The sequence below is a fragment of the Martes martes genome (genome assembly GCF_963455335.1).
Source record: "Martes martes genome assembly, chromosome: 15".
In the NCBI taxonomy this organism is placed as follows: Eukaryota; Metazoa; Chordata; class Mammalia; order Carnivora; family Mustelidae; genus Martes; species Martes martes.
This window is the reverse complement of record NC_137903.1, coordinates 62,095,257-62,122,364: the sequence shown is the minus strand read 5'-3', so window position 1 is coordinate 62,122,364 and position 27,108 is coordinate 62,095,257. Positions and strand designations below refer to the sequence as shown.

The following is a 27,108-nucleotide window of genomic DNA, read 5'->3' as shown; positions in this document are numbered from 1 at the left end:
TAGAAGTCTTATAGGGCTTTTTTTCCCTCTCTGATTTTATCTCATTTTATTTCCCCCCTTCCCCTCTGTTCATTTATTTTTTTTCTTAAATTCCATATATGTGTGAAATTATATGTTATTTGTCTTTCTCTGACTTATTTCACTTAACATAATACCCTCTAGTTCCATCCATGTCATTTCTGGCAAGATTTCTTTTTTGATGGCTGAGTAATATTCCTTTGTGTGTGTCTGTGTGTGTGTGTACCACATCTTCTTTGTCCATTCACCTATTGATGGACATCTGGGCTCTTTCCATAGTTTGGCTATTGTGGACATTGCTGCTATAAACATTCGGGTGCACGTGCCCCTTCGGATCACTACATCTGTATCTTTGGGGTAAATACTCAGTAGTGCAATTGCTGGGGTGTAGAGTAGCTCTATTTTTAACTTCTTGAGGAACCCCCATACTGTTTTCCAGGGTGGCTGCACCAGCTTGCATTTCCACCAACAATGGAGAAGGGTTCCCTTTTCTCTGCATCCTCGCCAACATCTGATGTTTCCTGAGTTCATTTTAGCCATTCTGACTGGTGTGAGGTAGTCTCTCATTCCTGCAGTGTTGTTAATAATATCCCCAGGCCATCATTTCATAATATAAACATTTATCAAATCATTATATTGTATATATTAAATGTGTATAATGTAACATTATACAATGTTATATAATGTCAATTACATATCAGTAAACATGGGAAGAATATCCTCAGACCAGAAACTAATGTCCTTCAACAGCACAACAGCTAAATAACCTGAGATTGTATGCAATGAAGAACCATAGAGCAATGAAGTGGATGGCCTGGAGTTTATGTACAATCATCTAGATGAATCTCAGAAGCATTTTGTTGAGTTAAATAGAGAAGATACACAAGTATGATTCTAATTATGTGATTCAAAGGCAAGGATGGGTTATTACCAGAGTCAGAATAACATTTACTCCTAGGTGAAAGGTTGGAGGTCATAGCTGGAGAGCAGGTGGTGGGAGCTATGGAGGGTGGGCTGTGATACTCTGTTTTCACCCCGAGTGGTAGTTATATGGATGTTTGCTTTCTAAGTATTCTATAAAATGGACACATGATCTTTCTGTATGAAAGTTATATTTCACTATAAAAAATTTAAAAAAGAAAAACACCAAAGTTACCTCTGAAATCATACCATTTAATCTTGAGTTCATCCCATTATTTTTGAAAACAATACTTTCCGCTAGGGATTAAGTAAATCAGTTGCACAGCCAAGGCTAATACAAGTATCACTGCGCACAATGTTGCATTTTGCCAGTAAAAATTCCCTATATTTGTGGAATCAAATAAAAATATGAAAAAAACCTGCTTTGATTCTCAGGTTGGATCATTAAATGCATGCTTCTTTGCAAAGAGGAATTTCCAAGTTGACGTGTATGAAGCTAGGGAAGGTAAGACAATACTGAAAATCGTGAGCTGTGAAAATTCTGATTCTCTGACATCTTTCTCTTTAGATTTTAAAAAGAAAGTTTTTTTGGGGAAGAGGAGCTTAGTTTTGTTTTGTTTTGTTTTTTTGCAGCCTCAGCTATCTAAATTTAATTTAATACAAAATCACAACTATTAGTGTTTTCTTTAAAGGAGATAACAGTTCTTTTAATTTGGTTCTGATTACACCAGTTCTTCAGGTCCTGTATTCTTATCCTGTCTTAAGATATAATACGGAGTCTACTTTCAATGTCTTAGATATCCGAGTGGCTAAATTTGCACGGGGAAGAAGCATTAACTTGGCCCTTTCTTATAGAGGACAGCAAGCCTTGAACGCCATTGGCCTGGAAGATCAGGTACCTTGTTAATGCCTTTTCCTTGTAAAAGATAATACTTGCCCTTTTCCAACAACTGTGTGCTCTTGATTTCACCCTGGCTCAAAATACGGCGTAATGCCAAGAACCTTTGATGAAAATGCATTCCGCAAAGGTTTTCAAACTTCTAAATTTGGTCAAGAGGGTGAACATTTGACACTTGAGGCAGCTGGGGGGACTGGAGCATGATGGGAAGAAGGCGGAGCCTGCCACCCCCACCCCCTTGAGGATGGCCTCTGACACTGGGTTCGCAATGGGCTGTTGGGTCTTGGCCTACAGGACGTGCAACTGAGGTGGCATTCGGGTGAGAAGAGACCTGCGAATCCCATTCTGTTGACCACACAGGTCCATCATCTCCTCTCCACAATTCTGAACTCTGAAAAGCTTGGAAACAGAAAGCTTTTCATCACCCATTCAGCAATAAGGTTGACCTGATGTGAAGCCTTCCATGGCCTTTTAAATATTCTCATGTAGTGTGAATTTTTGCTACAGATATCTTCTGCTCAGGACGGGGTGCTGACCCAGAGTCTGTGGGCTGTTCTGCGCATGGGCATGCGCACTCCACTACCTATCTAAAATTTGAAAACTTCGAACCCTGAAACCAAAGGGTCCCAAGGGTTTGGATAAGGGTTGTGGGGTCTCTAGATTTTTCCAATGGGGTCTCAACATTGCCCAACTTCTCACTGTCTAGAGTGTCACTTGGAAATGTGAACAGAAGTCATATATTTTGCTGATGGTACTTTTGCTGACAATGTCTTTGAGATGGTAACACGGGTCCCTACAAGTGCCAGCCCTAGTTCCAGATTTCCTTAGATATGCGTGTAGGAAAACACTCTGCATGGGGCTTCAGGGGTCCTAGGTTTTCCTCCTCGTGCATGGCTCACTCTGTTTTGTGATCCTAAGAATATGGCTTATAACCTCCTTGATGCTGAACCCTGTTCCTTAATCATAATCATAATAGGTGATTTAGACCAGATACAATTTAAGTCAATTCCAAAATCTAAAGGTTAAAAAAAAATCAAAACCTAGAATTTGCAGGAACATACTTTTCATCCATTAATCCTTTGCATTAATTTTTAATTTTTTTGAAAATATCCGAAAAATCACATTTTGAAATGGATATCTATCTGATTTGTGTGATGCCGCACTGTTGTCATTGAAACTGATGTTTCTGGTTTTATTTCAGATTGTATCCCAAGGCATTCCCATGAGAGGAAGAATGATTCACTCTCTTTCGGGGAAAAAGTCTCCACTTCCGTATGGGACCAACTCGCAGGTCAGTTGACCCTGAAGATAGTGTTTGCTTATGGTTGAGTCTAACGTCTGGAACTTGACACTTACTTATTGGTCCTTCCTTTCCTCTCTAGTCCTGCCTTTGACATTGTCTGTGTCAGTCTACCATTCAGAAACATATGCTAGTTAACAAGTTAATTGATAGGGGACCTTTAAAATAGGGCCCAGTTGCCAATAACCACTCAATAGGAGTTAGTTAGGTTCTTACATTCTATTAGGCTCATTTTTGCCTATAGGCATCAGTCATGGTGACCTGGGACCCCTTTCTCTCCCATCTCCTTTCAACTACATAGAGAAGATCACCATGTATTTATGGCCAAGCATAAAATGCAAGAACAACTCCAGAGGGTTTCCCCCAAACTGACTCTCTTGCCCCAAATTTAATTATAATGGAATGTATAGGATGAACCAGAAGTGTTTTCAGTGCTGCATAATTTCTACAACAACAGAGGCCAGATGGTGAGGTGGTTGACCAAAGAAAATCCATGATCCTGCTTTGTGTTCTTCTTGTCTTTACATAGTAACACACAGAGTTGGGGAAAGTATGTATTTTTATCTAATATTTACACCTTCTACGTTTGTTGCTTTGAGAGAGAATGAATGTACCAAACATCTATCCACCAGAGAAAAACCCAATTTGCTCGTCCAACAAGGCCTCATTTTAGTAAGTGCAGAACCCAAGGGAGGTTTGCGTTGAGTCTCTGCACTCCCACACATCTCCCACTGCAGGTGGATCGGCAATTCTCAGATTCCTCTGGGCTCTTGTTAAAATGCAGAGTCTGATTCTGTAGGGCCGGGATGGAAGCCGAGATTAGACATCCCAAACGCACACGGCGATGTTCGTGCTGCTGGTCTGTGGGCCACATGCTGGGCAGGAAGAGACAAAGCACAGGTGCTCATGGGAATGAGGTCGGTGTGGGCTTGAAGCACCTCATGCCTCTTAGGATGCTACTGTAAGAAAACAGAGAAACAGAAAATAGTTACTGTTGGGAAAGATGCGGAGAAGCTGGAACACCTGTGCACTGTTGATAGAGATAGAAAATGGTGCAGTCACTACGGAAAACAGTCTGGTGTTTCCTCCAAAAATTAAAAATAGGATTTCCATATGACGCAGCAGTTCCCCTTCTGGGTGCATATCCAACAGAACCGGAGGCAGGGACTTGAAGAAATATTTGAACCCTCATGATCATAGCGATATTATTCACAACAGTCAAAAAGCAAAAGTGACCCAAATGTCCATCAAGGGAAGGATGGATATAAACACAATGTGGTGTACACATATGTAAAGGTAACAGAAAATATATATCGTTTCCTGCCCCTGGTTCCTGGGCCCACAGAACTCCTAAAACTCTTGTAGTTTCCTGAAGGATAAAAGCACTAGGAGATCTTTTGTTCTAATATTTGGTCTTTGACTGTGGTTCCTAACACAGAGCTCCTAAATCCCTTGGAATTTCCTGGGTGATAAGAGTATCTTTTGTTCTAATGGGGTAACTGTTAGTGGGCTCCTGGATGGGGAGTGGTCACCAGAAAGACCAAGACATAATTAGAAGCTTGGAATTTTCCCCAGACGAGGGAGAGGGGCTGGGAGTGGAGTTAATGATCCATCATGTCCCTGTGAGGGAGTCTCCATAAAAATCCCCCAAAGTATGGAGTTTAGAGAGGTTCCAGGTTCACGAACACACAGAGGTGCCAGTGGAAAGGTAGCCCACCCACCCGTAGAAGGCAAACACATCCCTTGCCCTATACATCTTTACATCTAGATGCTCATCTGTGGCCTTGATCATATCCTTTTCTAATAAACTGATAAACAGTAAATCAACTGTTTTCCTGAGTTCTGTGAGATGCTCTAGAAAGTTCTTTCAGCCTGAAAAGGGGGTCATGGGAACCTCTGACTTAAGCCCACCGGTTAGAAGCTCAGGTGTAAGCTACATTGCCATTGGCCTTTGGTGTGTGTGTGATGGGGGGGAGGGGTGCAGTCTCTTGGGACTGAGTCCTTAACCTTTGGAATCTGAGGCTATCTCCAGGCCCATGGTGTCAGGACAAATTGTGGCACAGCCGGCTTGTGTCACTGAGAAATTGCTTCGTGGAGGAACCCCCCCCCCCCGCCCCACATCTGGTATCCGAGTATTGTGTGTGTGGTAGTAGGTGAGAGTAATGAAGACATTCCCCAGAGGAGAAGGGGGAGGGTTTTCTATATGACATGCTTTAGAATACTATTCAGCCTTAAAAAAAAAAAAAGAAAAAAGAAAAAAGAGGAAATCCTGACACCTGTTGCAACATGATTGAAACTGGAGGGGGTTATATTAAGTGAAGTAAGCCAGTCACAGAAGGATACGTGCCATATTACATTTATGGGAGGGTCCTAGAGTAGAGAAGTGCATGGTGGTTGCCAGGGCCTGGAGAGAGGGAGAAATGGGGAGCTATTCCTTAATGGGTAGAGAGTTTCTGCTGTGTAAGATGAAGCGTTCCGTGGATGGAGGTACAGACGGTCATGCAGCCGTGTGAACGTACCACCGATGGAGCACTTAAAAAGAGTTAAGATGGTAAATGTTGTATTGTGTATGTTTTACTACAATGAAAGTTCGCTTAAGAAGTGGTTGAAAAGAAAAATGCTCCAACAACGAAGCGCCCAGGGGACTGCGGGGGAGGTGGTGGGGAAGGATCAAAATTTTCCATTTAGCCACTTTCTCAAATAATAACCCACTGATTTTGGCATTATAAAAACATAGGTACAGAGGTAATGCATGAGCCAGGCAGGAGAAGGAAACGGAAGCAAATCTACTGACCACCAATAGGCAGATAAGCATCATTGGGTAGTTAATACGCCCTGTTTCATGGGCCTCAACTTGGGCTTGATGCTGTAGGAAAGAAACACAAGATGTACACACGCAGGCAAGGGTAAGCTGGACACATTAACTGTATCCGCGAACAACTGTCCTCTTGTGCACGATGCCCCGTGCTTGTGCTACTCACCCAGGACGGGGAGAGGAGCTTACAGCCTCGTGAGGACAGCCAGTATTCGAGTCCTTGCGGAAAGAACGCTTCCGAGGGAGGCTCAGCTGGGTGGTTTGGAGAGGAGGTAGCTTTAGTTTTCAGAGATCTCACAGAGAAGGTGAGGTTGGAGAGGGACCTTTTATTTAAATATCAAATCGGCGCCAAAATAGCATTTTCCCAATTAAATGAGGGTCCACTGGTGAAGGGGAGTAGGGTGAGACCAAAATTCTAAAAAAAAAAGTAAATCTTTATGTGTCCAGCGTGTATTGGTAAGAAAACATCTCACGCACTTTGGTATAACAGAATCTTAACAGCGATGGGCAGCCTTGGGCTCCTCGAATCCAACCACCTTGCTTCACTGATGAAGAAATAGGCTGCGTGGTATACAAGGTCAACATCAAGGGAGGCGCAAGGCGGGTGGTCTCATGCACAGTGGCCGGGGCAGCACGCTGAGGAAGGCGCTCCCAGACACGCAGGGCAGGCTTGACTGGTTGCACTCTTGCTTTTGCTAAATTGAGAACAAATTAAATAGTAACCCTCCCACTTTGTCTTGGAGTCACAGGGAACGAGCCAAGTAGACCAATTCCAGCATCATCCCCCCTTAGCCCCCGAGAGATTGAGCCAATAAAGTGTGAGCAGACCGAGGAGGAAGACATGGTTCAGAACGTCAGGAAAGTTAGACGAACAGAGCAACTTGGACTCGAGCCTCAAACTGGCTTCCTGACCCCCAGCTCCAGGGGCGGAGACAGGGGGCAGCTGCCTCTCCACGGACGCCCAAGAGGGTGAAGGTGTTGGTGGGAGTTTCCATCTGGGGCCTCCAACACATTAGAGGAAGTAGGAAATGATCGCTTGCCCACAGATCCTGCCCTTCTCAATTCTTAAGAACTCAGTGAATGCTAAATTTGTGGCCGCCTCTTTCTTTGGTTTGCGTTGTTACTTTTATAACAGGGTCGAACACGGAACATCCTTTAAGAAAAACTAAAATTGTTTTTGAATCGCTCAATTCCACAGCCTGTGGAAATGCAAAGCCCTCCCGGTGACCCCAGGATTTCTGCAAATCCACAGGGAGCTCCCCCTCCATTGGCCTCCCCACTTCTCTGAGCCTCCCTCCTCCACCTGTTTTCTCTGCCCTTACTCCCGGGCCGCGTCCCGACTCTTCGAGTCCTGATGGATCTTGCCATGTCTCTCCCAAACTGCCCTGGGAACTATCAAAATATTCCCTGGTATACAGAGCAGGTCAGAAATCCCCATTTTTTTAATGATGCAGAAAAATGTATTTATTTTATTTTATTCCAGTGTATTAACATACGGCATTATATCAGTTTTAGTTGTATAATACAGTGATTTGGCAATTCCCTGTAATACCCTGTATAATCCCCTTCACCAATGTCACCCATCCCCCACCCACTCTAGCTCCCCAAGTCTCGCCCCTAATCTTGTAGTGCCCCTTTACTGGAAAACATCCATGTTTGCAGACTTTTGGAATATAGAGTGGAAGCATGTTTTTATAATATACTCGAAAGTCTGCTGCGACCACTCTTGTACAAATATCCCAAGGGGATTCTCAAACTTCCTTTAGGTTTTATTAATAATGTTTTTGATTACCAGGGCCACTTTATCCTTCCTCACTTGTTTGTTCTTTTTTTTTTTTTTTCCCGTGATTACTGCTTAATTTTACTAAGGACCTTCGTGAAGGTTCATTTGAAACAATTTAGTCTGTCAGATGCAGTTGAATCACTAAGTGGCAACGGCAAGTAGTTTCAGTGTTAGATTAATAATGTCCCACGCATTGATAATTATCCACTAGCTGTCTGGGAAGAATACATAGAATTGTACAAAACACACTGTGATGAGGAAGGACCATTGACACATGACTCATAAAATAGGTTAAATTGTCATCATTTGAGCTGTTACTTGAAACACACGGCTGCCAGAAGGCGACCAGTGTTCTTTTTGTTCCTGTTTTTGTCTTGATAAAGCTATCCAGATTGGAAATCTGGAGCAGGAATATGAGAATTACTCCTCTGTAGCCTTCATCAGAGATGAGGGGTCCCCCCCCAGTTTTATTGAGAGACAATTGCCCAAGTTCAAGGAGAACCGCATGACGGTTTGATTGGTATGTGCTGTGAAGACTTGTCTGTTCTCATTCATATTTTTTCTTCATACAATCAACCTTTTAGAAGAGGCATTGGAGAAGTGAGGCGTGATGGGGGAGGTTCTAACTTTTGCTTATAACACAGCCTTATAGTATAAGGCTGCTCCCGGACCCCGGGGGGAATGGACAGGGACTCTCTGAACAGGACCGGTTCCCAGATGATACGGTGTCAACCACGCCTCCCGACTGAGATGGAAAGACTATTTCCCCCACGTAAATGAGCCTTCCTAATTTAAATGTTTCCTAGCATACTCTGAATGACAAGTGTGGTTTCCACTGAAATGAGGGATTAATGACACAGAAGAGTGGAAACCAGAACAAAGAAGCAAAGAATGAAGAAGTCCTCTTAATATTAATTTACGGCAAAGACACAGGAAGTTGTGTCTTCAGTCATTGTCTTTGTAGCATGACGGAGTTATTTTTACACCAACTCTAGATTTAGCTGCTAATATTAAATGTCTACTTTCGGATGAGCTGAAGATTTATAAATTAGCATATTTGCATTAAATGATGTAATGTTTCTAAATTTGGAAGACATATGCTTTAAATTTGTAAAGACTGGACTCACCCTGAATTGCAAGTTCCCATTTCGACTTTTGTGGGCTCTGGGTGGGAACTTTTGTTTTTGTGGGTCCGTCTCTCTCTGAAACAATAAATATTAAAAATTAGCTTTTATAAGTGCATTGGTATAGAGATTAATCAGGCTGGATTCATTCTCATGTATTCATTATATTTTTTTCTTCTGATTTTAGTATCAACTAAAATCAAAACATTTTCATGGACCCCTAAAAGTATGTGGGTCCTAGGCACTGTTCCCTTTGTGCCTCAGGCACAGTCAGCCCTGCCGAATTGTCCCATAAAGTCAGAAAAAACAAACATGTATCCCAGGGAGGGCTGATCCTACTTCTACCAGTACTTCCCCTCCCCCCTTCTTTCACGTTGAAATAAGTGCCTTCAAAGTAGTCTCTTTAGGGGCGTCTGGGTAGCTCAGTTAAGCAATTTCCTTCCATTCAGGTCATGATCCCAGTCCCAGGACTGAGCCCTGCATGGGGCTCCCTGCTCAGCGGAGTGTCTGCTTCTCCCTCTGCCTCTGCTTCTCCCCTCCAGCTCATGCTCTCTCTCTCACTCACTCCCTCCACCTCAAATCAATTAAAAAAAATCTTCAAAACAAAAACAAAGTAGTGTCTTTAGGAAATAGTATACTAATTCTAGTGATGCTGTCATTACTGAAGTTTTCCCAACAGCTCTATTTTGGAGCCCTAAGATGAAAATAGAAGATTTATGAGATGTTGTCAAAATCAAACTATCTTAGTGAGAATAACGCTTTTTGCTATAAGATGAGGATTTGGTTTTTGTGGTATCAAACCTGAAAAAATGCACTCTTCACAACTTGAACATTGTTTTGTATGTATTTGGTTAAAGTGCTTATTTTTTTTTTAAAGGCTCCTTAGCTAAATGACTACAAAACTAAGCTTGCAGCCTTCTGCTAGGTATTTCCTATTGCTGAGCGAATAATGTGAAACGTTATTTGTCCATTCTCCAGAAGCAAACAGTATCTACTGTGTTTTTCTTGCAGTACATTCTTTCTTTAAGCAGAGCAGATCTAAACAAGGAACTTTTGACGGGTAAGTCCAACATTTTAGTCAGCAATTGTCATTTCAGTAAAGTACATGAGCCTAACTAACCTTGTCCCATGATTTACTGGGATTTGCTTATATGATTCCTTTCCCTGGGTTACCCGTGGGTTATTCGCACAGGCTATGTACAGCCCAAAGCCCTTCTTGAAAAAATAGCGCTGGATCCTTCGGCGTCTCTCTCTCTCTCATCTTATGGCTGATCTAAATAAAAATCATATGTCCATCACACATTAAAGTCCTGCTGTCTTCTCAGTACTGGAACGAGTGAGTGCTCACTCCCTGAAGACCTCGTGGACTGGAAGAAGAGCAGACACCCTCGAAGGACTTGCCCAGGGGCACAAGGAGCCCCACACTGCAGACACATGAAAAGCAGTAGCTGGAGGCTGAATGGGGTGGTGGTCTTTAGGGTATTGCCATAATTCCTGGGTGCAGCAACCAAATGGTAGACTGAGCTAGAGCTGGGGGTGTGGGGGGGCACCAGTGCGGAAGGTGGAGGCCCGTGCTTTTGTAGGAGACCAAGGAAGTAAGACGGCCAAGGAGGCTGAAAAAGAGGAAGTTGTGAAATCCGCTCCGAGACTTCCATGTGTTACAGACCAACCCATTCATGGACAAGCCGCTGAACTGCAAATTAAATCTGTAGCTTGGATAATTGGATTGATAATCCAATCACCTCCCAGGTAGCCCTTGATGACAACAGTTTTGTTTCTGCTCCTCAGCGTTTGTGCTAATCAGGTCCATTCCCTGCAGAGCATAACCCTTGAGTAATTCTACCATCAGTTCCTCTATGCAATCCGACTGCCTCTGAGTTCTGGAGAGCAGTGATGCTCGGTGGTTTATCTGTGTTTTTCCACAGCCTCCGACACAGCGTGAGTTTGCAGTGTGTCTGTTGAACACTGAACTGGCGGGAGTCATCTGCGAAGCTTACTCCTGCTGACTCACCAGGGACTTCAGAAATAGGGCTTAGTATTCTTCCTAATTCCACTTCTTTACTTATATTTGCAAGACTATCCTTTGGTTGAGTAGATGTTGGGGGGGTGGGGTGGGGGAGGTGTAGATAGTTGCTAGATATACTCATACTGATCTCCAGAAGTCCCAAAACAGCTTTGTAAAAAGTAGCCTATAGCAGACCCAAGACAATCCCTTTAGAGCATCCTCTGAATTTATTAAGATAAAAATGAGAGCAAACATTCACTGAGGCCCCAGGAAGTATGTTCATTGCTCTATATGCATTGATTTATAGACCCTCCCAACAGCTCTGTGGGGTAGGAGCTCTTTTCCCTCTGTTTTACAGGTGGTGAAGGTTTCCAGAGTTCCCCCGCAACCCCGAAGCAGCCCACATGGTTAATAAGTGATAGAGTCCGGGCTGGAGCTTGGGCCCCTACTCCAAAGTCCATGTCCTTATCCGCGAACGTCAGTGCCTCCCACATGACACAAGACACATCTGCTGACAGTAGTAGCCACAGCCTGGGAAGAACTGACCTTGGTGGACAGACCAGAAGCTCCCAGCCCTGGTTTTCCTTAGGAATGTGCTGCATGCTGTGTAATTTCAGAAATGCCACAAACATGTGAATGAAATGAACATGGCCTCTCTTCACTCCTAAATGTCGTTGGGCATATAAATTCTTTCATACGGCTTTCATTCCTTTACACAAACATGTGAGCCGCCGGTTCCAGGCACAAACACTGGCTCCCGACCGAGCAGCACCCTGCCCCCCACTCCGAAGCCTCAGGAATGAAATCACGACCCTGCACCCCATGTAGGATGGTTCCATGGTTCACTGTGTGTGTTGAGGGTGGGGGGTGGTTAATAATTGTTAAGCAAAGCAAGCGGAAAAAGGCATATGGTCAAGAAAATGTGGTAAATTCTGCACGAAACAAGTTTTGTAAGTTTTCTTACAGTCTTTCTCTGATGGTCTGCATTGTGGATTTTTCTAGAGCAGGGCTGTCCAAGACCCGGCCACAGATGGCAGACTCATGTATAATTTAAACTTTTTTAGTAACCACATGCAAAAACCGAAAAAGAAACAAGTGAAGTTAACTTTAACAATATATTTTAACTTAGTATATCCAAAGTATTATCATTTCAATGTGTAATCAACAGGACACAGTTATTCATGAGACTTTTTTTGGGGGGGTGGTGGTACTGAGTTGCCCAAACCCACTGTGTGCAATTCATCTCCATTCAGACTAGCCACATGTGGCTGAGGACCAGGACGGCACAGCTCGGGGGTCAGAGTGTTAGCATCTTGCTAATGGCTTTGATCACAAAATGGTTTTTATTAGGAAGCATATTCCAGGACTACTGTTCTGTGGAAACTTCTTTGAGCTGTCTTAGTATACATTTAAATAAAAAATAGATTTTTTTTTTTTTTTAGATTTTATTTATTTGATGGAGAGAGAGCATGAGCGGGGGAAGGGGCAGCAGGTAGAGGGAGAAGCTGGCTTCCTGATGAGCAGAGAGCCAATGCAGGGCTCGATCCCAGGTTTGTGGAAGCAGGACCTGAGCCAAAGGCAGACAGTTAACTGACTGAGCCACCCAGGTGCCCCCCAAAATTAAATTAAATTTAATTTTTTAAAAGCTTGATTCCACAAACACATTTTGAGTTTATAAAAGGTATCCATCATGGTTCTGATAAACTCTGTTTTCTTTGAAGTTATTTTCCAAAAGATTTCTTTAACATAGATAAATAGATCTGATGTGTAGCTTTAACAACAATAAATAGCCTATAATTATAGATCTCCTAACCATGAGAATTCATAGGGACAAAAATAACATTTTACTGTTATGACAAGAACATGATGAATTCACTACTTTCTACAGATTGTTAGCAGGCAAAATTTAAAAAGCACCAAAATAGTTTGATTCTATTTATTGAGAAATTTTAAATCTTCTTACTCAATTTTTCCCCCTAAGTGTTCCGGTGTTTGACTACAAAAAGGATTAGTATCAAAAATTTATATTTGTGGGGCACCTGGGGGACCCAATCATTAAGCATCTGCCTTGGGCTCAGGTCATGATCCCAGCTGCCCCTGCTTGTGTTCCTTCTCTAGCTATCTCTCTCTGTCATAAATAAATAAAATCTTTTAAAAAAAAATCTATATTTGTGACAACGTGACTCAGAAGTTCAGAGACTTACTAAAAAGAGATAAAGAAACAGGCATAGCTTGAGAAAAGGAGTTTAGCTGCGTATTTCTTTCTCTCTTTTTTAATGAGAGAATTTTTTTTTAAAGATTTTATTTACTGATTTGACAGAGGGAGAGAGAGCACAAGCACGCAGAGAGGCAGGCAGAGTGAGAAGCAGACTCCCCTGTGAGCAGGGAGCTGAATTCAGGACTAGATCCCAGGACCCAGGGATCATGACCTGAGCCAAAAGCAGACGCTTAACCAACTGAGCCACCCAGACGCCCCTAGCTGAGTATTTCTAATCACAAGTAAGGTCTTAGGTCAGAGGCAACTTTTAAAATACTTGCCGCCTCTTTCTTTTCCAGGGTAACAGCCATCATAGCAATGTAAAAATCTGCATAATGGAATTGGTTGGATTTGTTTGTTTGTTTGTTTGTTTGGATGAGGATAGTTGATTTGTATTCATCACTTTTACTACCAAATGATCCCGGAACATTCGCCAAATAGCTGCCAAAAGACCATTTTAACTAATTCAATTTTACGTTCTTGAGAATAAACATCTCTATCCCACCGTTCTCAGAAAACGATGACTGTTTCAATGTGATTAAGTGAAACGAGCATTGGAATTTCATTTCTTTTTGGTTTTCTTCTTCGTCTCCTCAGCCGTTGAGAAATACCCCAACGCGAAGGTGCACTTTGGCCACAGGCTGTTGAAGTGTAATCCTGAGGAGGGCGCGATCACCGTGCTCGGGTAATCCCCGGGGGTGCTGCGGCCGGCCCAGGTGGAGGCTTGGAGTGGGGAACTGGACCTGTACACTTTGTTCTCTGGCTTCTCTGAAAGAGTTAAATGATTCCTAAAAGGGATTCAAAGAATCAGATCGAAAACCAGCACCCGTGGTTCTTCTTGGTTCTTGTGCTGCTTCAGCCTCCTGCCTTGTCCCACACCCATGCCCCCCCCCCCCAAAGACTCTCTGTCCTTGAAACAGATGAGCCGCCGAGGCCCGGCGTTTCCTCTCCTCTTTCGGAAACGACGTGGCTGCCTCCTTGGCTGCCTGCGTTTCCTCCGAAGCTCCTAGCTCCGTGCCCCATTCTTGGGATGTGTCGTGGATTCCCAGTCCGTTCAGCAACCACTTAGAGTCACTTCGCTAAAACGAGCCTCTCTAGTCCGTTCCTCTGTCTTCACTCTCATCACTCTCCATCCTTATTTCGACCCTAATCCGTGCTCTTTTCCTGTTCGGCACCTTCGCAGATACCTCTTGCCATGATCTCAAATGCATCTTAAAACTTAACCATCTTGGGGCACCGGGGTGGCTCAGTGGTTAAGCGTCTGCCTTTGTACAGCAGAGCAGTGACCCCCCTGAGCTGCTGCTTTTTATACCCAAGTAGATGAACATCACCATTTTTACCACTAGACGGTTTCTTTGTGTTTTTTTTTTTTAAGATTCTATTTATTATTTATTTGACAGACAGAGATCACAAGTAGGCAGAGAGGAAGGCAGAGAGAGAGGGTGAAGCAGGCTCCCTGCTGAGCAGAGAGCCCGATGCGGGGCTGGATCCCAGGACCCTGGGATCATGACCTGAGCCAAAGGCAGAGGCTTTAACCCACTGAGCCACCCAGGCGCCCCTAGGCGGTTTCTTTTAATGGTACATGTTATTTTTCAGATCTGACGAAGTTCCCATAGATGTCACTTATGACCTCATTGTAGGATGCGATGGAGCGTATTCTACTGTCCGAAGCCACCTCATGAAGAAACCCCGCTTTGATTACAGTCAGCTGTACATTCCCCACGGGTACATAGAGCTCACGATCCCACCTAGGAACGGGGATGTAAGTCCTTACCCTTCTTTGGCTCCTTCCCACAGCCCTCCCACCCCTGGGACCAGGGAAGACACAGAACCTAGTGCACTTGTTCTTGGCGGCATGTGTGGATGAATTCTGAGGTCTGTCATCGTCCTTCATAAGGCATAACAGGTTGGGTGTGCAAATGTCCCCTCAATAATATCGCTTCTGTCCCTTGCCTTCAAGATACGTTTTCCTGAGCGGGCAGGAAAGAAGAGGCATCCCCAGTACCCTACTGAAAATGCACAGGGAAATTGTCTGATATAATCATGTCATTTTTCTATTTTTTCCTTGGGAGAAAAAAAATGGGTTTGGAATCTTTCTGTATACAACAATCCAGACCTCTTATACTCATGATTACTTCAAATAATAGTCATTAGATAAAGCGACTAGCCAGTCATTACAAAGAGATTTCCACTGCGTTTTTCTGACTTCTGGGTTCCCAAGTTTGGCCCTATTTGGCCTGAGGCAAGTACAGCCTAGGTATGTTTAATATTGTCATAAGCAAATAAATGTAGGAACTTACTAAGGGAAATCAAAATACTAACAAAACCAGTAAGGATCTTGGCGTATAGGTAAATATAAGTAAATAGCATTTGTTAAAATTTGATTTGTATAGACAACATCCGTTTTTAAGGTACAGGTGCGATCTCTCCTATTTGAAATTCAGACGTCCATAAAATTGGTCAGTCTGTGATGGTGCTATTAACATATCGGCTATGCGCCAAACTGTATCAGCCAGGCAGATCCGTATTAGCATTGAGTCACTGTTTATTTCTTCCTCCCGGTCACAAAAGTATTTTTAGTAACTCTGAAGTGCTAATTTTACGGTTTTCAAGGGAGCCTTGTTCTCATGGCCCAGGATCTGATAATTCTGGGTAATAGGATACCAGGATTCTGTTGAAAAATTGCCCCAGACTTGAGTGGACTCATGCCTCCTAATGTAGATTTAAGATCACCATTTACTTTTTGTAGGGGCTCATATTTCATAGTGAAGATTCGTGGTTTACAAAAAGTCTCTGCTCTTAAAAAAAAACCCACTGTTTTCACATAGCAATGGGATTCAGACCTGGGAGTATTTTAATACGGTCCCAAAACAATCCTAGGAAACTCCCATATTGGGGAGAGGTGCTTAGAGAATTGGGTGGGAGGCTCATCTCAAAGCATAGCAAGCACCTGTTTCGCTCACATTTCCTGTTTGGGAATCCCTGGAGCCTACTCTTCGATAAAGATATCTATTGAGAGCATGACTTGATAATGAAGAAGCTGAAATTTTAAAGGATTATTTTCTAGAGTTGTGAAATATGCATGAACATCAAAATATTATTCTTGGTGTCACAATTTCAAGTAACACGTGCTTGAAATGGTTGGAAACAGATGACGTGTTTTTATGTGTATCATACCCTGGGGAACCTCCAGGATTAGGTTTGGCTGGGTCTTTGGGTTCTTTGATCTGCCCAAGCAATCAGTACTGACTCAGACCACTATCGGGTTGTCGTGGGGTCTCTAAAAAGAAAAGACTTCCTTCTATTATTTATGTTGTAGGAAGCAAGTGGTGAGAGGCTTGTTGGTAAAATTTTATTTTGCCCATGAAATTTAAACTTAGGTCCTTTCTGTTCATACAAATAAGCCCCCAAGTAAGGTGAAAAATAAAGTATAAAATATCACACACACACACATATATGTGGACATAGAAATACATAGTTTACGTGTGTGTGTGTAATGTGTATGTATATACATGTATGTGGGGGGGTGTGTCTGTGTGTGTGTGATTGAATTTTGTCTAGTATCGAGAACCCACATAAGTTATATGAATTTCTAAAGACAGGACAGAAAGCATTTTAAAGATAATTTCTACCTTAAATAGCAGTAGGTGTGCATATCACCAAGTGTGTGAGACTCTTTGAATCGCTACAGAAACAGTCAAGCAGAGTCAGTTTTCTAGATCTGCTGCCTTAGAGCTCTAATCCAACACAAATACAATTTCTTCCCCTTACAGTATGCCATGGAACCTAATTACCTGCATATCTGGCCTCGAAATACCTTCATGATGATTGCGCTTCCTAACATGGTAATATAGAGTTTATCAATGTAATTTTGCATCTGTCACTAAAGTTATGGCGTGTGTGCCCAATTACTTTCACACTCAGCATGTGTATACCTGGCATCGTCGTTCAGTCTGTTTAGTGATTAGATCATTGAAACCTTGGGATTCCTGAGGAAAACCCAGAAGGAATTCCAGTTACTTATAGTGGAGACGAGACGGAACACAGGTAAGGGACAAGCGGCAGTTTCTGTGTGGTGGTGCCTGTCCTGTAATGGCCTTCCCATGGAGCCAAAGAGATTCGGGCTCTCCACGAGACGGTGCTTCCAGTCTGTGAGGTGACGTTGGGATATACATCGTCAAAAAGGGGCTTGGCTGTTCTTTCATTAGACCCAAGAGAATTTTTTTTGCTCTCCAGACCGAACTACGTGTTCCTCTGGTTGGCCTTCTAAGTCCCTTGGCAGCAATGCTGGGGTCCTATGACTCTTACTGTTATCTGACGAGGAGCAAGAGACAGGAAAACGAGGCAAAATTCAATCCAACCAGCTGATTATTTATCCAAGGAGCATGGTGTTTGCAATTAGTGATCTAAGGAGGGTCGTGTTTGCTTGCTGAAATGGCTGAGGTTTACCGTGTAGAAATTCTGCTGAGCGAGAAGCTGGGGAGCAACTGGAACTTGGGGGGGCTTTTCTCTGGGAGTGAGGGGAGAAAGCCAGGCTCTGTTTCCCACCAGCCTGGACGTTTCTGCCGGGTGCCCCTCGGCCACAGCAGGAACCCGAGACTACGTTCTCTCACCCTCTTCCTCGTCTTCTCGCAGAATAAATCTTTCACGTGTACTTTGTTCATGCCCTTTGAAGAGTTTGAAAAACTCGTAACCAACAGCGATGTGATGGATTTCTTCCAGAAGTACTTTGCAGATTCCATCCCTCTAATCGGAGAGTAAGTTTCGAGACGTGCAGGGATGCCTTTCTCTCCACTGGTCTGAGTTAATCAAAATTCAAATAAAGGCCGAGCATCTTACTTCCGTTTTGATCACATGTGACTGGTCCTGGACAGGAAGCCTCCCTTAGAGCAAAGGTCCAAAGCAGATGCCGTGCTGTGCGCAAGGATTCAGAAAGCCCCATGCTAGGGCCAGTTTCCCTGGGAAACACAAGTCACCCATTAGACACCATGTCCCCAGGCCTTTCTGCCTCTGGTGAGGGCTCTCAGGCCCTTTGAGGTTGGTGTGCTGCAAAGCGGGGCTGTGCTTCCCTCTGCTGGTGGACACACAGGTCCAAGGCCCAGCAGGTGCAAGCGTGGGGCCTCACTTACCGGCTGGGTTCACTTTCCCAGCTCGCCGGGACCTCGCGGAAACATGGCCGTGCATGGCAATACCCGCCCCAAAGGGTTGAGAGGACTGGACGAGTTCATGCCTACAGATCATTCAGCACAGAGCCCCCCAGCTTGTAGCTAGCTTGTGAGCTGTCTGGTTTATGACCTATGACTCCTCTGCCCCCTGTCGACGCCTCCCTCCCCAGGGGCTTGTCCTTGGATCTCACTAAGTCCCTCTGCCCCCATGGTCCCTCCCTGGAATCCAGCTCCCTCCCCGCCTCCAGCAGTGTTTTCCTGGAGGCAGCCCAGTGTTGCCGAATGTGAGATTAATGCTGCTCTGCCCTTCCCTCCCCGAGTCTCAGATTTCTCATCTTTACAATGGGCATCAGGAGATCTACCTCTGGGTGGGGGGTGGGGGAGGGGTGTGGGGGCAGCTGTGACTGTGACATGCACTAACTCTGTAAAAGGGGTGGCCCACTGCCAGCCCACAGCAGGTCTCTTTGAAATGGTCGATTTCCATCCCTACCAGCAGACCAGTGTGCCCTGGTCTCTCTCTCTCTTGAGAAATCTCTGCCCGCTACAATTTACGCCTTATGTTTTGTGCTTATTTCTTGCCTCTCCAACCAGACTTAAAATTCATTGAGGGTATATACTGTTTCTCTACTTACAGCTGCCACAAAACCTCGTAGATGTTGGCACTCACTGGTTTCCAAATCTATAGCAAGTCGTGTTCATTTTAATTTTGGTTTGTGTGGCTTGAACCTGACTCACATCGTTCTCAGTTTTTCCATTAGAACCTAAAACACAGGGGCGCCTGGGTGGCTCAGTGGGTTAAGCCTCTGCCTTCGGCTCAGGTCATGATCTCAGGGTCCTGGGATCAAGCCCGCATCGGGCTCTCTGCTTGGCAGGGAACCTGCTTCCTCCTCTCTCTCTGCCTGCCTCTCTGCCTACTTGTGATCTCTGTCTGTCAAATAAATTAAAAAACAAACAAACAAACAAACAAAAAAACCTAAAACACACCAGAATAGCTGAAAATTGCAGGAAAATTTCATGACACCTAACACAGGCATATTTCGAGTTCTTGAAATGCGGAGTTGTCCTGGTTGGATGTGATTAACACGGATGAGAACGAAACAGGTGATTAGGACAATGGAATTTCAGGAACTAGAAGAAACTTCAGTTTCTCCCTTTCCTGTTTACTTCCTGCCATTTTTGTCTTGTTTCTCAATAAAACCCAATGGTAATGAAGTCAGTACCTCTGAAAGAATGATGCAGGTTCTAACACCCAGCCTCAGGTGCTTACGTTCTGGTCGTTTCCTTCCGAAGGCAAGCCCTGCTACGAGATTTCTTCCTGCTGCCGGCGCAGCCCATGATTTCGGTGAAGTGCTCTTCTTTTCACCTGAAACACTGTGTGCTGATGGGGGACGCAGCTCACGCCATTGTGCCCTTTTTTGGGCAAGGAATGAATGCGGTAAGTCCTTTCTCCCCGTCAGTCGGTCTCAACTAAAAAAGCGTAAATAACAAGCGTGCCCAGAACAGTCGCCACATAATGTCTGAGCAAACAATCAATCCCACGATCCTCCCAGCTGTTCAGATCACTAACTAGAGTCAAGGCTTGGGGTGCTTGATCCCGGGATTTCCCCTAGGAAAAAGCAATAGAGCGTAAAGTGGTCTTCTGCGCAGTTAGAAAATATATTGATAGCTTGAAATTTGGGAACTTGACTGTCAGCAATTCAAGGCTTAATTAAAAAATAAAATTAAAAATTAAAAAAAATTTTTTTAGAAATTATACATAAATATGTAAATGTTAGGCTCAAAAAAGAAAAAGAGCCCAAACTGTTGTTTTTTCTACTTTTTTTTTTTTAGCGTTATTTATTTGACAGAGACAGACACAGCAAGAGAGGGAACTCAAGCAGGGGGAGTGGGAGAGGGAGAAGCAGGCTTCCTGCGGGGCTTGATCCCAGGACCCCAGGATCATGACCTGAGCCAAAGGCAGAGGCTTTAACTCACTGAGCCACCCGGGGGCCCCTCTACTTTTTCTTTCCGAAGGAAAGGAAGACATAATTGCCAGAGTTGAATAAGACTATGAAATAGATTTGATGTTGAACACTACTGCTTTCATGGAAGTTTTATTGTTCTGGCTAGAAGAAATATTTCTGAAAAGAAGGAGTGCTCAGATATGCATCATTAATGTCAAGGAATCCTAGATTAGTTATCTAGACCAACAATTATTTTGTGTGTTTTTGATAACTGATAGCTTTGTAATCACAGCCCTCCATTGTTTTGGTGATGGGGATCTATTCCGAGTGTAAATAGGCTGTAAATCTAAACACTTATATTTTCCACAAAGCAGTGGTAAACACTTTGCTTTATGAAAACCCAAGAACACACCAACTTTAGGATAGTGGATAAGGGCCCCAGCCCTGGCAGTATAAGGCCCAGTTCAAATCCTGGCTCCAGGATTTATTAGAATATGTTCTTGCTCAACTAACTTAAACGTACCTTTACTTCCTTGTCTTTAAAATGGGTTTTCAATAGTGCCTACAGCATAGAGGTTCTTGGGAAATAAATGAATTAATTAAGTAAAGAGCTGAAAAGCATTATTATCAGCCTGTATGGTATTTTGCATCTCTAACTTCCTGTAACATTGATAATCTGGATAGATGCCAAGTGTGTTTGTTTGTTTCAGATGTAATCCTATAATTGATGTGAAAAATGTTTTTTTAACTTTGCATTTTTTAAATATTGTCTCTAAAGCCATAGTTTGAATTCCTAGAAAGCAGGAAACCTAGCTTGTGATTTTCTTATGCCCTACTGCATTGTGTGGAGAACCTTATTAGGGTTAATTTTGCGGAACTTTGTGGAAATCTGCTTTAATCTTTGGCTTAAAGGAACTGAATTAATACAAGAGTTCTATCCTGCCATTAATTGCTCTAAATGTGAAGCTTAAAGACCAGAACAGTTTAAATATGACTCGAATACTCATAGTAGAGCAGTATCATTTCTGTTGCTTCTTAAAGGAGCCATGGACTCCATCGAAATTGCAAGAACAATTTAAAATTTTGATCAAATTCCAAATCATTATGATCAGTAGGTATTAGGCAAAGACTAACCATCAAGAATGCCGTTGATGGTGTTTATAATCATAATTTAATGCCAAATGTGTCTAAGCCGCTGCTGTATGTGGGTTGAAGGCAAACATCCTATGGACTTACACTCACCAGCGGAAAGTCTGTTCAAAATTACTCAGAAGCTTTCATTATATCCAGTTAATTTTTCCCCATTCTTTCTTATTTCAGGGCTTTGAAGACTGCTTGGTATTTGATGAGTTAATGGACAAATTCAATAACGACTTTAGTAAGTAAAGTCCGTCAGATGGACATGGACTAGCCCTGCTGATGAATCGTGGACCCGATTCTGACCCCTGATGAGTGCAAACCCATGATGCGTAATCCCTGTCCAGGACTGTATATTTTTCTGTTAGCAGCCTACGCCACTGGTACCCGTGTCAGACAAGGAGCACCCAGAGAGGGAAACGTAGTTTCTTTTAAGGTTTGTACCTGGAGGTGTGTGCAGTGATCCCCACAAAGAAAGGAATTCCCAGGACAAACATTTGCCCAAAACGTGCTCCTTGCTCTCCCTTTCCACCTGGGGAAACTGCTCCTGCGTCCCCTACAGCAAGCCCTGGAAACACCCGTAAGAGCTCCGTTGTTTTCTTCTTTGTTGCCTCATCAGCGTTGCAGCTGCTAGTTCCATCGGCCTGTGGTTGAAACTGACTCCACCCACCGCCCAATATACTGATTTGACAGATACTGGAGTTTAAGATTTTTACATGTCATGCTGAAATTAAATTAAATGAAATGGACACCACTTCAGCTGTAAAAGAAGTGGCTGACAGTAGCCCGAGACCTGGATAACTTTTACTGCTTCTCCACATCCATGGTCTCAAAAGCCACCTCTGAATTTAGACCCCGTTCAGGTGAGGGATGGATCTAGAGAACTGGCTGTAATTATCTACACCCAGATTCCCATCCTGACTCACTAGCTTACTAGCTGTAAGACCTTGAGCTAGTCGTTTCCGCTTTTTGAAGTCTTGGATTTACTTTTATTCCTTTCTACCTAAAAAGTGGGGACAATAATACTAACTTCAGAGAGATGTGAAAATTAAGTAAAATCATTTGTGTAAAGCTTTTCTATTGATTAGTTTCAGAGGTAGAATTTAGTGATTCATCAGTTACATATAATACCCAGTGCTCATTATGTCACGTCCCCTCCTTAATGTCCAACCCCCAGTTACCTCACCCCCCACCCACCTCCCCTCCAGCAACAATCACTTTGTTTCCTATAGTTTAGAGTCTCTTAGGGTTTGTCTTCCTTTCTGATTTCATCTTATTTTATTTTTCCCTCCCTTCCTCTATGATCCTCTATTTTGTTTCATAAGTTCCACATATAAGTGAAATCATATGATGATTGTCTTTCTGTGGTTGACTTATTTCTCTTAGCACAATACTTTCTAGTGTCCATTGATAGATGAATGGATAAAGAAGATGTGACATATGTATACAATGGAATACTATGCAGCCATCAAAAAATGAAATCTTACCATTTGCAATGACGTGGATGGAACTAGAGGGTATTATGCTAAGTGCAATAAGTCAATCAGAGAAAGACAATTATCATATGATCTCTCTGATATGATGAATTTGAGAGGCAGGGAATTGTGGGCTTGTGGGGGGAAGGGAGGGAAAAATGAAACAAGATGGGACCGCAGAGGGAGACAAACCATAAGAAACTCTTAATCTCAGGAAACAAACTGAGGATTGCTGGAGGGGGGCGGGAGGGACGGGGTGGCTGGGTGATGGACACTGGGGAGGGTACATGCTATGGAGAGTGCTGTGAATTGTGTAAGCCTGATGATTCACAGACCTGTACCCCTGGGGCAAAAAGTACATTATATGTTAATTAAAATAATTGAATTGAATTGAAATTTTTTTAAAAGTCTGGCACAAAGTGAGTTCGTAGTAATTGTGTGTGATGGTGTTTTAGGAAGTCCTCGAACACTAGTATCTGGATCAGAAGAGACTAGAGTGTCCAGAGTAAAGTTCTGTTGGTCTTCTGCCTTCCTTTTCCAGTCATCTTGCTCAGATGCTCTGGGTCCAGAGACATTTTGTTTCCTCCCTCCTCAGCCCTGGTGGGATAGATCTGCATGTGATAGGGATAATGGAGGGAGTAGAGGGTTCATATGTCAGAACATCCTGTCAGCACTGGCCTTGGTTACTACAGAACAAAGATAAAACAATACTGATTATGACAATGAGACTCAACTAGCATTACTGAACATTTCGTATGTGTTGGGCATCTTGCTATAGTTTTTACTCCATTTTCCCATTTGGTCTCCATGGAAAACATGGGGCATAGGTACTATTCTCGTCCCTATTTTACAACTTGTCCCACCATTTAATTTGATTGCTGTAGAGGCCAGCACGTTTTCATAGACTGTATTGGAAATGATGTATTATTCAACTTGGCTCTTAGGTGTGTGTCTTCCTGAATATTCAAGATTGAGAATTCCGGATGACCACGCGATTTCAGACCTGTCCATGTACAATTACATAGAGGTGAGTGAGGGGGTTGGGCTCCCTTCCGTGAGATCATTCCTGATAGTCTAACAGATAGTTCTTTTCTTTTTAAACAACATTTTTTAAACTTTAATTCCAGTGTAATTAACATACAGTGTTATATTAGTTGCAGTACAGAAAGCAGTGGTTCAATAATTCTATGTGTTGCTCAGTGCTCATCATGGTAAATATACTCTTTAATCCCTATCACCTCTATCATCCCCTCACTGACCTCCCTTCTGGTGACCACCTGTTTGTTCTCTATAGTCAAGAGTCTGTTTTTTTGTTTGTCACCTTTTTTACTTTTTGGTCCATTGCTTAAATTCCACATATGAGTGAAATCATATGACATTTGTCTTTCTCTGACTGACTTATGTTACTTATCACAATACACTCTAGGTCCATCCATGCTGTTGCAAATGGCAAGATTTCATTCTTTTTTTATGGCTGAGTAATATTCTATTATAAATATACATATAAATCACCTCTTTTTTATCCTTTAATCTATCAATGGACACCTGGGCTATATCCATAGGTTGGTTATTTTAAATAATTCTTCAATAAACACAGGAATGCCTGTATCTTTACAAAATTAGTGTTTTCTTATTCTTGGGTAAATGCCCAGTAGTGGAATTGCTGATTAATATGGTAACTCGATTTTTAATTTCTTGGCAAACCTCCATACAGCCTTCCACAGTGGCTGCACCAGTTTGCAGTCACCAACAGTGCATGATGGTTCCCTTCTTTCCATGTCCTCGTCAGCGCTTGTTTCTTGTGTTTTTAATTTTTGCCATTCTGACTGGTGTGAGGTGATCTCTCATTATGGCTTTGATTTGTACTTCTCTGATGATGAGTGATGTTGAGCATCTTTTTGTGTGTCTGTTGGCCATCTGGATGTCTTCTTTGGAGAAATGTCTGTTCATGTCTTCTGCCCATTTTAATTGGATTATTTGGGGTTTTTTGGTATTGAGATGTATATGTTGTTTATATTTTGGATACTAACCCTTTATCAAATATGTCACATGCAAACATCTTCTATTTTGTAGGTTTTATTGTCTTTTAGTTTTGTTGTTTCCTTTTCTCTGCAGGAGCTTTTTGTTTTGATGTAGTCCCAATAGTTTATTTTTGCTTTTGTTTCCCTGGCCTCAGGAGACAGATCTAGAAAAATGTTGCTGAGGCCGGTATCAGAGAAATTACTCCCTGTGTTCTCTTCTAGGATTTTTATGGTTTCAGGTCTCACATTTAGGTCTTTCATCTGTTTTGAGTTCATTTTTGTATATGGTGTAAGAAAGTAGTCCGGTTTCATTCTTTTGCACATGACTGTCCAGTGTTCCCAACACCATTTGTTGAAGACTCTATCTTTTTCCCATTGCATGTTTTTGACTACTTTGTCAAAGGTTAATTGGCCACATTATTGTGGGTTTATCTCTGAGCTCTCTCTTCTCTTCCATTGATCTTGTGTGTCTATTTTTGTGTCAGTATCATACTGTTTTGGGTACTATAGCTTCAAAGTATATCTTGGAATCTGGGGTGGTGATACCTCCAGTTTTAATCTTCTTTATCAAGATTGCTTTGTCTATTTGGAGTCTTTTGTGGTTCCATACAAATTTTAAGATTATTGGATCTAGTTCTGCAGAAATGCCTGTTGGTATTTTGATAGGAATTGCATTAAATGTGTAGATTGCTTGTGGTAGTATGTACATTTTAACAATATTTTTTTCTTCCAATCCGTGAGCATGGAATGTCTTTCCATTTGTTTGTCATCTTCAATTTCTTTCATTAATACTTTATAGTTTTCAGAGTATAGGTCTTTCACCTCCTTGGTTAGGTTTATTCCTGGCTATTTTATTATTTTTGGTGAAATTGTAAATGGAATTGTTTTCTTACTTGCTCTTTTGCTACTTCATTATTAGTGTATAGAAATGCAATGGATGTCTGTATATTAATTTTGTGTCCTGCAACATTACTGAAGTCATTTATCAGTTCCAGTAGTTTTTTGTGGAGTCTTTAGGGTTTTCTATATATAGGATAACGCCATCTGCAAATAGTGACAGTTTTACTTCTTCCTTTCCAATCTGGAAGCCTTTTCTTTCTTTTTCTTCTCTGATTGCTGTAGCTGGATTTCCAGGGCTATGTGGAATAAAAGTGGTGAGAGTGGACATCTTTGACTTGTCCCTTATCTTAGGGAGAAAGCTCTCAGTTTTTCACCAGACTATGTTGTTGGCTGTGGGTTTTTCATATATGGTCCTTATTATGTTGAGGTATAGACCCTCTAAACCTACTTTGTTGAGGGTTTTTATGATGAATGAATGCTGTTCTTTGTCAAATTCCTTTTATATATTTATTTATTTATTTATTTGACAGAGAGAGAGATTACAAGTAGGCAGAGAGGCAGGCAGAGAGAGAGGGGGATGCAGGCTCCCAGCTGAGCAGAGAGCCCGATGCGGGGCTCGATCCCAGGACCCGAGCCCAGGACCCGAGCCAAAGGCAGAGCCTTAACCCACGGAGCCACCCAGGTGCCCCTCAAATGCCTTTTCTGCCTCTATTGAAATTAGCATATGATTTTTCTCTTTTCTCTTAGTGATGTGATGTATCACATTGATTGATTTGTGAATATTGAACCACCCTTGCATTCCAGGGATAAATCCCACATGCTCTGAGATCAGTAAATAAATCTTTTCGCATATCCTAGGCATTTTTCAAACTGTTGCTTCTATACTATATTGTGTATGAGTGATTCTGTTTGTTGTGCTGTCTCTTTAAGGGTGGGGACTCAGTTTCCTCTCACCCTCCAGCTCTCCCCCAGCGGAGCCGTCTGATTTTTGAAGATCCAGGTGTTAAGCTCCGCTGATGGTAAGAACTATCCAAGTTAGGCCCCTCTAGTTTTCAAAGCCAAATGTTATGGGGATCGATCGTCCCAGTGTGGGTGTCCTACGCCTAGGGTGCCTGGTGTGGGGCCTCCTGCTCTCCCCTCTCCATGCCAGCAGTGTCCTTACCGCCTATGGATAGTCCTGTGGGTCAGTGTGGCTCCTGACTGTGTCTCTGTCCTTCCTACCCTCTTCAATTGTGGCCTCTTCCCAATATTTAGTTGTGGAGAGTCTGTTCTGGCAGCTTCGAGTCATTTTTCTGGGTTTTTTACACTGTATAGTCATTGTTATCTAGGTGTATCCATGGGATGAGGTGAACCTAGGATCCTTGTACTCTGCAATCTTCCCCAGAAGTCACAAATGTTCTTTTTCT

At 42.8% G+C, this 27,108-nt stretch overlaps 1 protein-coding gene across 2 annotated transcripts in view; it reads left to right on the top strand.

The window, feature by feature from the left end:
* KMO (kynurenine 3-monooxygenase) overlaps positions 1-27,108 on the top strand; it is a 46,578-nt gene that overhangs the window by 16,508 nt on the left and 2,962 nt on the right. Inside the window, exons 2-13 of one of the 2 annotated variants that reach the window (XR_013967984.1) lie at positions 1,375-1,444; positions 1,737-1,834; positions 3,039-3,128; positions 9,871-9,919; positions 13,719-13,806; positions 14,718-14,883; positions 16,895-16,966; positions 17,757-17,878; positions 19,577-19,721; positions 21,550-21,607; positions 23,786-23,868; positions 26,633-26,721. Coding sequence is in view for 1 of the 2 variants with exons in the window: in XM_080824046.1 (XP_080680172.1) it covers positions 1,375-1,444; positions 1,737-1,834; positions 3,039-3,128; positions 9,871-9,919; positions 13,719-13,806; positions 14,718-14,883; positions 16,895-16,966; positions 17,757-17,878; positions 19,577-19,721; positions 21,550-21,607; positions 23,786-23,868 (1,041 nt within the window). In the remaining variant the exon portion in view is untranslated. The remainder of the gene's footprint in view (positions 1-1,374; positions 1,445-1,736; positions 1,835-3,038; positions 3,129-9,870; positions 9,920-13,718; positions 13,807-14,717; positions 14,884-16,894; positions 16,967-17,756; positions 17,879-19,576; positions 19,722-21,549; positions 21,608-23,785; positions 23,869-26,632; positions 26,722-27,108) is intronic. The other variant, XM_080824046.1, reaches the window with a different exon arrangement.